Source organism: Acipenser ruthenus, chromosome 10 (genome assembly GCF_902713425.1).
Source record: "Acipenser ruthenus chromosome 10, fAciRut3.2 maternal haplotype, whole genome shotgun sequence".
In the NCBI taxonomy this organism is placed as follows: Eukaryota; Metazoa; Chordata; class Actinopteri; order Acipenseriformes; family Acipenseridae; genus Acipenser; species Acipenser ruthenus.
The window spans coordinates 27,631,646-27,642,676 of record NC_081198.1 but is presented as its reverse complement, the minus strand read 5'-3'; the positions used below and the strand labels follow the sequence as shown (position 1 = coordinate 27,642,676).

At 40.2% G+C, this 11,031-nt stretch overlaps 1 protein-coding gene across 1 annotated transcript; it reads right to left on the bottom strand.

The window, feature by feature from the left end:
• Positions 1–2,651: 2,651 nt before the first annotated feature.
• LOC117407556 (tubulin alpha chain-like) lies at positions 2,652–10,619 on the bottom strand. Its single transcript, XM_034012679.3, has 4 exons — positions 10,460–10,619; positions 5,720–5,942; positions 5,116–5,264; positions 2,652–4,654 (listed from the first exon to the last, which is right to left on the bottom strand). The coding sequence occupies exons 1-4, from the start codon at positions 10,460–10,462 to the stop codon at positions 3,680–3,682; spliced, it is 1,350 nt and encodes a 449-aa protein (XP_033868570.1). The 5' UTR covers positions 10,463–10,619; the 3' UTR covers positions 2,652–3,679.
• Between the last annotated feature and the right edge of the window lie 412 nt (positions 10,620–11,031).

Genomic DNA, 11,031 nt, shown 5'->3' with positions numbered 1-11,031 from the left:
AATGATGGTTTTAATCTAATGTGGCATAAACATGACAACCAGACTCATGTGGGCCACAGCAGTAGCCAGACTCTTTCCTGACAAACAGGTGTGGAACATACCAGAAAAACCCTGCTCTAACCATGGCCTTGTTTCCAACACACTGCTTCAGCAACACTGCTCATTTGGGGAAACATGTATCAAACATCACAGTTTACACCACAGGACTACTTTCTTCAGCATCGAGAATAAAATGAGTGCCTAGTCGATCAATGCCACACGCCATCCTAATCTGGAGCCAGAATGACAGTACAGCCAAATCGGTTTCCTTCTGCTGAGGGCATTGAACTACATTACAGTGATCTGTAATAGTTCAGCCGCATTTCCTTGTTTATAATGCCACGTGTAAACTAAACTAAAAGGTCACAAAGCACTGAATTTGCCATGAGGAGCTTCACAAGCTGATTTCTATTGGCTTCAATGACAGCCTCTCTGCAGAAGCCTCTTGAAACCCTTGATTTGATGACTAGTTATTAATATATCAGTTTTTCCTAGTGGCTCAGTCATATGCCTTTAAGGTTGAGCGAATACAGTTCTCGAAGTCACTTCATTCTCTTCCTAATTCTGGGTAACAGATCAATATGAAATTGTGCAAGTGAGAGTTGAGCCAAACCAAACGGTGTCATCCCAGGCTGTATAAACAGAGACTGCATTCAAATGTGCATTTATTATTTACTTGATATTGAAGGTTGAACTGGTTTCATTTATTTCTGTTACATTCTGGACTGGCTGAAGTGGTTGGTTTAAAAAAATATTTCAACTCATGCATAAATATTCACACTATAAATTATTACAATAAAAACATACACTACCGGTCAAAAGTTTTAGAACACCTCAATTTTTCCAGTTTTTATTGAAATTTACGCAGTTTAATGTCTCAATGTACTCTGAAATTAAAGCATACAACAAATAAACAACTGGAGATAAAAAAGAAATCATGGAATCGTTTTGTTTAACAAAATTTAATCTAAATTTTTTACTCATCAAAGTAGCCACCTTTTGCAGATATAACAGCCGAACACACTCGTGGCATTCTTTCTACAATGGAAATCAAATATTGTTCGGAAAGTTCTTCCCAACACTGTTGCAGTTCCCACAAATGTGTTGCACTTGTAGGTTGCTTTGCTTTCACCCTTCTGTCCAGTTCATCCCAAACCAGCTCGATGGGGTTTAAGTCTGGAGACTGTGCTGGCCATTCCATGATTTGAAGCCTACCGTCTTGTTCTTTTCTTCTAAGGAAGTTCTGACATAGCCTGGAGGTATGTTTTGGGTCATTATCTTGCTGTAGGATGAACCCGACCAACTAGGCGTATACCAGAGGGTATTGCATGGCGCTGCAAAATGCTGTGGTAGCAGTTTTGGTTCAGGGTGCCACTCACTCTGTGCAAGTCGCCAACTCTGGATCCAGCAAGAGCCCCAGACCATCACGCTTCCTCCTCCATGTTTGACAGTTGGTGTCACACACTGAGGAACCATCCTTTCGCCTACTCGACAGCGTACAAAAACCCTGCGTGATGAACCGAAGATTTCAAATTTTGATTCATCGGTCCATAAGACCTTCTTCCAGTCTTCAGTAGTCCACTGGCGGTGCTTCTTGGCCCAGGCAAGCCTCTTTTTCTTATTTTGCCATCTTAGCAATGGCTTTCTTACTGCCACTCGACCTGTCAAACCTGCAGCTCGAAGTCTTCTCTTCACAGTTGAAACTGAGACTTGCTTACTTCGACCAGTGTTAAGCTGTGCTTGAAGCTGTTGTCCTGTGAGCCGCCTATCACGCAAGCTGTTGACTCTCAGAAACTTGTCTTCTGATTCTGTTGTGGCTTTGGGTCTGCCAGACCTCTTCCTGTCAGAGTTTCCTCCAGTTTCCACGTGCCTTTTGATGGTGTAGGAAACTGTACTCACTAACAACTTGGCTTTCTTTGCAATTTCTCTAAAGGAAAGACCTACACTTTTAAGGGTTATAATGGTCTGTCTGTCTTCCTTTGTTAATTGCCTTTTTCTCGCCATTATGAGAGCAATATACTACTTCCTGCAGTACAATACTGTCCAAATAATGCTTAAGAGGGTGTAGTAACAGTCTGTTCCAACACTGCTTTTATACAGACAGAGGGTTTGTAAGTAATCAACAAAAGTTGGGACACCTGTAGGAATTGTTAGCATCAACTTTCAAGGCTTAATTTACTTCCATTGCTGTAGAACAGCTGTAAGTTGTTAACCCATTACTTGTTCCCTGAAAAAGGCCTTTTTGTATAACTCTGAAATGTACATTATCTTTCAGTTTTTGGTAACCTAAACTTTTTTTTTTAACCTCTGGCAGTTTACCGCTTACCTTTGTACCATTTCAGGTTATTCACCAGACTTGCTTAGATTAAATTTCAATAAAAACTGGAAAAATGGGGGTGTTCTAAAACTTTTGACCGGTAGTGTACCTATTATAAATGTATTGCAAACTTTAACAGTCGGTATTTCAGAAACACAGCATGACAAGTAAAATTCTTAATAAATGAAGAAACACTATGATGGTTTCATTATAATACTGGCTCTTTCATTACACCACATCCTGCAAGAAATACAAAAAGCTACATACTAGACATGAAAAACACGTGAAAGTCCTCTCATTTGGGTTAAACATGTTTATTTACAAAAATAAGGGCTTTTAAAACAGTCACATGGTTTCTGTATGCACGAACATTTTACCAAAATAAAATATTGCACTTAACAATGAAAACAGCTTTTTCAAAAGCCCCACCAAAATATAAATAAACTCCCAAGTAAGGGTTCAGCACCCCACAGGTTTCCTGCATGTTAACATGTGCGACTCATGGCAAACGGAGATAGCAAAAGGAAGGTCACTAAATAATAATGAACATTAACCTGGTGTATTGCCTTTTTTTCATTGCATTGCCCTTTGGAAAGCAGTAGGGGGAGAAATTAGTAAAAAAACGTAAAGGCCAAAAAAGTAAAAAATAATCCCTTTATTTTTTTTTAAACAATTCTGCATTCTTATGACTTTCTGAACCAAAATGCGTGTTCAAGTAAAAAATAAAAAATCTGGGATTGCCATTGGCCGAGACCAAGAAAATAAAAATAAAAACTCACCTATATTGCTTACAACGGCAGTAATACATTATACAAGCATACAGACAGTATCATAAATCAAACTTTTCTGGGCAACCAAGCACTTGGCATTAAATAACTTGATTTGAGTATTCTAATAGTTAGTTACTAGATATCCATGCGGCATTAACATTAGCATTTATATCAATTAACCATCCATATACCATTATTACATACAGGTTTATAACCAACAGATATGCTGTATAATAGATGTGGTCTGGTTATTCTACATTATCACATAGTTGACATATGTTTACACCATCTGAAATGTAAATGCTATTCCAGTCAGCCAATACACAAGATCCTATATACAGAGCTCTCTCATTGCTTATAAGGGCATGTGCTTTATAAAAACTGGCAGTGGTTGTTTATCAGAACCAAATTGTTTTATTGTGAAAGTTTGTTCAGAACATAGAACAGATTAGAAGTAGTGACCATGAATTGGGGGTGGGATGCTTCCTGTGGACTTCAGGTATTTGGCAAATCTAGCAACCCTCCTTCCATGCCTGAGCCCAGGGGTCTTTTTTTAGTACTCTTCTCCTTCCTCCTCTTCCTCAAAGGAGTCAATGCCAACCTCTTCGTAGTCCTTCTCCAGGGCAGCCATGTCCTCTCGGGCCTCAGAGAACTCTCCTTCCTCCATACCCTCCCCCACGTACCAGTGGACGAAGGCACGCTTGGCGTACATCAGGTCGAACTTGTGGTCCAGGCGGGCCCAGGCCTCAGCGATGGCAGTGGTGTTGCTCAGCATGCACACGGCCCTCTGAACCTTGGCCAGGTCACCTCCGGGCACCACAGTGGGAGGCTGGTAGTTGATTCCCACCTTGAAACCAGTGGGGCACCAGTCCACAAACTGGATGCTTCTCTTGGTCTTGATGGCAGCAATAGCTACATTGACATCTTTGGGCACCACGTCTCCACGGTACAGCAGGCAGCAGGCCATGTACTTGCCGTGACGGGGGTCACATTTCACCATCTGGTTGGCCGGCTCAAAGCAGGCGTTGGTGATCTCAGCAACCGACAGCTGCTCATGGTAGGCCTTCTCAGCGGAGATAACTGGGGCGTAGGTGGCCAGTGGGAAGTGGATACGGGGGTAGGGCACTAGGTTGGTCTGGAACTCTGTCAGGTCAACATTCAGGGCACCATCAAATCGCAGGGAGGCGGTGATGGAGGAGACAATCTGGCTGATGAGACGATTCAGGTTGGTGTAGGACGGGCGCTCGATGTCCAGGTTCCTGCGGCAGATATCATAGATAGCCTCATTATCTACCATGAAGGCACAGTCGGAGTGCTCCAGGGTGGTGTGGGTGGTCAGGATTGAGTTGTAGGGCTCAACAACAGCTGTGGAGATCTGGGGAGCTGGGTAGACAGCAAACTCCAGTTTGGACTTCTTACCAAAGTCAACAGAGAGGCGTTCCATCAACAGGGAGGTGAAACCAGAACCAGTTCCACCACCGAAACTGTGGAAAACCAGGAAACCCTGCAGACCTGTGCACTGATCAGCCTGTATGGGAGGGAAAAAATAAATTCAGCATGTATTCTGTACATAACCCTGCACAAGAAGTTTCTACATTAATGGCGTCTGAAATATGAGGCCTTGCCATAGTCAAATTCCCCCAATATGGTAGCCTTCTTAGGTCACAGGGCAAAGTGAAGGATGCCATTAGATTAGATTTGCATAATAAGTAACACAAAGTCGCCATCCGAAGTGGTTAATGAGATACAAGTTGTGGGATTACAAAAACACAGGAATATTGAAATGCATTAGTTTGCTGTCCATTTAGGTCTGCATCTCTGATTTAGCAGGGTGTCTGCATTTCCAGTCATTTGACACAGTAGTGGTTTGTCGCATGACTCATAACATATTTATATCATGCTTACAATATATTTTAAATAAACAAAGGGTAAATTCAGTAGTGGTGAAATTACTGAATTATAGGACACAAGAGATGTAGAGATACTCACCAGTTTACGGATCCTGTCCAAAACAGAGTCGATGATCTCCTTGCCGATGGTGTAGTGCCCGCGGGCGTAGTTGTTAGCAGCGTCCTCCTTGCCAGTGATAAGCTGCTCAGGGTGGAACAGCTGACGGTAGGTACCAGTGCGAACCTCATCTGAAAATGTAACACAGTTTTATAACTTTGCCCTCTACAAGCAAGTATGCTGGTAAAAGACACATGCAGCCACAACTGTGAATACAAATTACTGCAATCAAAAGATCCCCATGCCCTATGGACAGCGAAGGGGTTTCTCCATATAAACTCAGGTTCTGGATATGTAGGTGTGACTTGTGTACGTAAATACATAAGTAGACAGAGGCACCTCCATATATCTCCATATTCTTCTACTCGCAATAACTTGTGCTACCTTGTGCACTGCAGGTGATAGTAATGGACTACTTTTCATGGTTCATTCACCTTTGGTCATTCCAGTATGAACGATATGTTTTCAAACAGCATTTTATTTTAAAAGGACACAAATCTGCATTGTGTAGTCTTGCCAACAAAATCAAACGTATCATATACGTTCCATTTCCAGTCATTATAATGGAAGAAGGTACAGTCTTTACCGATCACAGTGGGCTCCAGGTCCACAAAGATTGCCCTGGGCACATGTTTCCCAGCTCCAGTGTTACTGAAGAAGGTGGTAAAGGAATCATCAGTTGATCCAACAGCGTTTTCGCCATTCATCTGGCCATCAGGCTGGATACCGTGCTCCAGGCAGTAGAGCTCCCAGCAGGCATTGCCCATCTGGACTCCGGCTTGGCCAACATGTATGGAGATACATTCACGCTGGAGAGAAAGAGAGGAAGAAATTGTCCCATTAGTATTTTCATGATGGGGATGGCCGACCATCCATGGGATATTTTTCAACTTTAATACAATGTTGCATATAATGGGTTTGATAACATCTTGCAAATTAACAAAAATTCAAATACTTGTCTGAATGTTGAATGCCTATCTGAACAATAAAGTTTTGAAAGTGAGGTCCTGAACTGTTTTCTTTGCCAACACTATGTAGTTACCGTAAAAGTTTTCTCATTCGACAAAAGCTCACTGTATTGAGATAACTGGTCTTCACTGAATGACAGCTCAGCCTTTGTCCACAAGATGGCAAAAGAGGCTAGGAAATTGAGAGCGGCCACAGAATCCACAGAAAGGCCTCTAGAAGCAGCTACAGCGCGGTTAGCAGGAAGGGCACAGTTTGAGTGGAATTCCAACACGTAAACCTATCTACTGTACGACTGCTCGGTCACCATATGTTTAATTCACAACAAACAAATCAGGGAAACTCCAATGGACAACAAGCCTGCCACTCATGAAGCATTTAAAAGAAGCAATTTTGCTTCTTATGATTTATTCAAAATCAAGCCAGCAAATATCTTCTGTCTGTAAACCTTAGATATGTTACAAATCAGTCTGACTTCAGACCTTAATGCAAGGACCTACTTGAATTCAAGATAGAGTCTGTATTTAATCTGCACGGATGTTTTATTTGTATTGAGAGTTTTAAGCTATATATGCAAGTGGTCAGCGTAAATTCTGGATCTGTGACACCAGACAGCTGCAAACTGCCTCCGTGTGTGTAATTGAGGTTGTATATCAGGGTTAGAAACTCCCGCTCGCCCAAGGAGAATTATATCTGATGAGGACTAGTTGATGTCTGTGTCTCAGTAGTCCTCTGGGCGAGTACTTAAAACAAATGTACACATATACTCTCATGTTCAGTCTTGGAAGGGAGGGAAGTCAATTTTCTAACAGGGTGTAGCAGTGGTGAATAAGCATTCACAAATAATGCTTAGAAAACAATCACTCAGAAATGAAACCTCCCTTCATCTCCCCTGCAATGCCAACCCCACTTAATGACGTTTGACGTTTGTGTTCTCCCTCTGCGTGGGAAGCGAAGTTTACCATTTGAAATTTACTGAAACACCTTCTTCTGAAGTAAGTGTAAAGTAATTTTCCAGAAATGTGGAGCTTTATACTGTGTTACGACTGTGACTGAAGATGTCATTAGCAAAGGGGGCCGGTTCATTAACGAGGTCAAACAATAGGCCACGTTTTACTAAGCATTTTAAAACTAATAAACGAACAATTACCATAACGAACATTATCATAGTATGTTGATTAAAACAGAATAACACAATACATTCATAATAAAGCTGAACTCTAATCTATAAACAGTGACACGTTTATGAGACTCGCTGTCTATAGCTTGGTGTTGTTTACATTATCGTCAGCATATTTTAAGTGATTGGAAGCTGAAATTACTTTTTTTTAAAACACACTTTTCTTATACCAATACAGTACTGGTGAGCGATAATCAGTTTGTTTGAAAACCAGGCTTTAAATCACAGATAATAGGTGCACAGGCAGTGATTCTGCGAGCTCTCCGGGGCTCAAGCACCAATGGGGGACAATAAGGTCCCACATAGTGCAAATAAATCACCTGTTCTGTCAAATTACAGTGTGGATGCTTCACAAGCACAACTGTTATTGTAGAGTTTAAAAATATAAAATCCATTTATACAAAGTCTCCCAGCTTTCTTCAAAATATCTGCCTTTCCTTCGTTTTTTTTTGTATTTGTTATGCTCTCATTTGTATCAACAGTAGACTCAGTGTCCGTCAGTTCTGGCAGATTCTACTGTACTTGCTGAAGTGGTTTCCTCCCACTGCTAATTAAAATAAATAAATAAATAAATAAAATAAAAATAAATAAATAGCCACCTAGCTAACAATTTCATCACGAGGGCTACACTGAAACATACTGTCTAAATTGGGACTTTAGTGAAGACCGCATGTGTATGTGAGTACATTAATTATTGTAGTAGATAGTAATTCATAGCCAGCCAGCATTTTTGTAAATAGCAACACATGTAATGTACAATAAAATAAACATTTTATTTGTGTCATCGGTGTCAATTTCAGGTGGAGCTTCATGGTCGGCAAGGTGACACAGCTGAGAGACTTTTTCCCCACCGTCATCCCATCTGGTGCAGTCTGTGTCAGTTTCTCAGCACACAGTACAGTAATTGCTCAGTAACAAGGTGCAAACAGGTGACTGACCAATCTGTATGAGCGTTTACGAAGGTGCTTTGTTAAAAAAGAAATGTCAATCTAAATTTGCAGCAGCAGTGTGTGCTGATCAGGTTCATACACCTATTCCTCCCTAAGCCCGCTGCACCAGATTTCTATTTTTAACAGGACTACTCCAGCCTCACTAGAGATCCGAACCACAGCAAACACATATCCCACAGCTCCATGAGATTGCCTAGTTTGGGCAGGGACTTTTGGTCATGTCCTATTCTATTTTGGGGGGGCTGCATAGGTTGGACGTGTGTCATTTCATGCCCCGGTTTGTGTTAGGTAGATATTGTCATCCAAATCACAAGGAAATTGAAAGTCTATAATGAGTCGACCTCATGTGTGCATCCTGTGCAGTTCAGTTTCACTTCTTATTTTAGGGGTGGAAGGGGGGTAGACTTGGCACTTGAAGGATCATGCATATACTTGAACAGTCACTTTCAAACACACACACATACGTTAAAAAAATATACCTCCATCTCCCAAGTATATAAAAACAGAACAATTATGTACCAAAAAACTAGCAAACAGCAGGCTATATATATAGCCTTCAGTGTTACTTCGTTAATGGATCATGTCGGGCTAATATTTTTTGACCTTTTTTTTATCAAATGTATCTATCAATAGGACCCATTACCACTTAAAAAGCCCCATCACATTATTCAGAGTAAAATATTGAAAGTTACAGCCTATCTGATGACTGAGCTAGATTTCATTTATCATGTATCACAAGGTCACAGTGTAGTTACAGTAATTCAGGTTCAAAACTGCATTTCAGTAACTAAAATAAATAAAATCTCGCTCAACAAGACAAGTAATTGTGGCTTTGAAAGTGACCTGCAAGGTGATGACAGATCTGACACACCAGGTGCAAAAGGGGGACTTCTGACTGCAGAGCCCTGTGAAACAAATACCACAGCTCTATAAATAAATACTTAGCTTACATGCTGAAAGTGAATATGCCATGCTGAGACTCAGCTGGTTACATTTTAAAAGGTTGTGTCATTCCTGTTAACAGTTAAACAGCCAAAACAAACATTCAGCTCAAACACTGGACTATTCAGAACACCAGGAAATAGGAAAGAGAAGCTGTCTTCCTGTCAGAACAGTGCCGAAGGCACTCTGTCAGAATCTAGCTGGACATGCCATTTGGCAAGTCTCAGTATGTGGAACTATCAGGTCAATTCCACACATGTCCATTCCACTCCTCTGTCAGCGGTTTGTTTTAATGATTGTATTTGTCCAATCAGATGCAAAGCACCAGAGGGAGCTGTGGAAAGTGAATCAATAACCAAGCCCTGCCCTGACTGATGTGCCCAAATTACACAGTCACTCTCTTCATGCCAGGAATGTTTTGTTTTTGCTTGCAAAAGTTTGTCATAAACATTCTCACTAGGTATTCCTTCATTTCAGTAACTGTGGCAATATAAATAAATAAATTAATAAATAAATAAATAAATAAATAATGTACTGGATTTCAACTATTAAATTACTATATATTGTAACTATAAAATCCACTTATGAATAAAATGATACATTCTTGAATTATATTTCGTCTTATGAGTGAGAGCATAGCTTAAACAGAACTACAGTCTTTCGGCACTGCTCAGCATTGCATCCAGTGGTCACTTCAGATACTACAAGCGCAATGACTGATCTGTTTTCAATTCAAAATGGACACTTTATAGCAAAGCGTCACTGTTACTGTCAGAGTTTAAATTAAGAAACTAGTACTGTACCCATAACGTGACAATCATTCGGCTACGAAGCCTCAATTTTGCTTTAAAAACATTACAGAATCATTATCTGCTTCGCAATGCAAAACAAATTAAAAGTTTTTAATAAAATGTATTTTCTAATATACATGGTAATATACATGGTTCACCTAAATGATTGTAAAATATACCTCTTGATAAGAAAAAATTGACAGCAGTCACTTAATCAAATTAATTTAACAGAGTTGGGTCAATATCTAAAATGATTTATTTGTGGCTCGTGGCACTGCGCGTTTAACACATTTTTCATTGACATCAAACAATGTATCCCAATATTGCTGGAAAATGAAGTCTGAACTAAAACAAATTAACAAATAACAGTAGTTTTGTAAATCAGAAAATAAAAACATATTTATGTCTTAAAACTAGATATTATGCATTACCATAAACAAATCTTTCATTAGTAATTTAAACTAAATACATATGATTCTGTAAAATGATAAACTCACCATATTGTTGCTGTGGTATTCTGGGATTTATAAAAGGAATTAATAATATCGTAACTCAAGATTGCTACTTCTCAACTGCGATGATCTCTTCTCACTATAAACCTGCAAAGTGGTCCCTGTGAGTGACTCGTGCAAGTTAGCCGACTGCAAGGTTATATATCCCGGGCTGCAAATAGAGGAGGGATCGCTCTCAGAAAAGGGTGCACCCGGCCACTCCCACAACCTGCTACGCAGATTTAAAAAATATCCGGCTTCAAACCACGCGGTTCTTTCTGGCAAACTTTTGAAATGTGAGGTATACTTGTGTTATTGTAGACAACACCAACCCGCGCTATTTTAATATGTAATATTTGTGGCTGTGTATAATACTGTATTTTGTGTGACGGATATAATTTTGATGTCCACATCTAGTAGGTTGCGTATCACAACACGTCATAAAGGAGTGGCAGCCATAGCTGTTGCTCCGCATCAAATAGGGGTGAGGTGTTTTAAAATGCATTGAATAAACAGATTACACAGTCACCCTCTTCTACAGAAAAGTGTAAGGAAACAGCAAAAGCATGACACCGTAC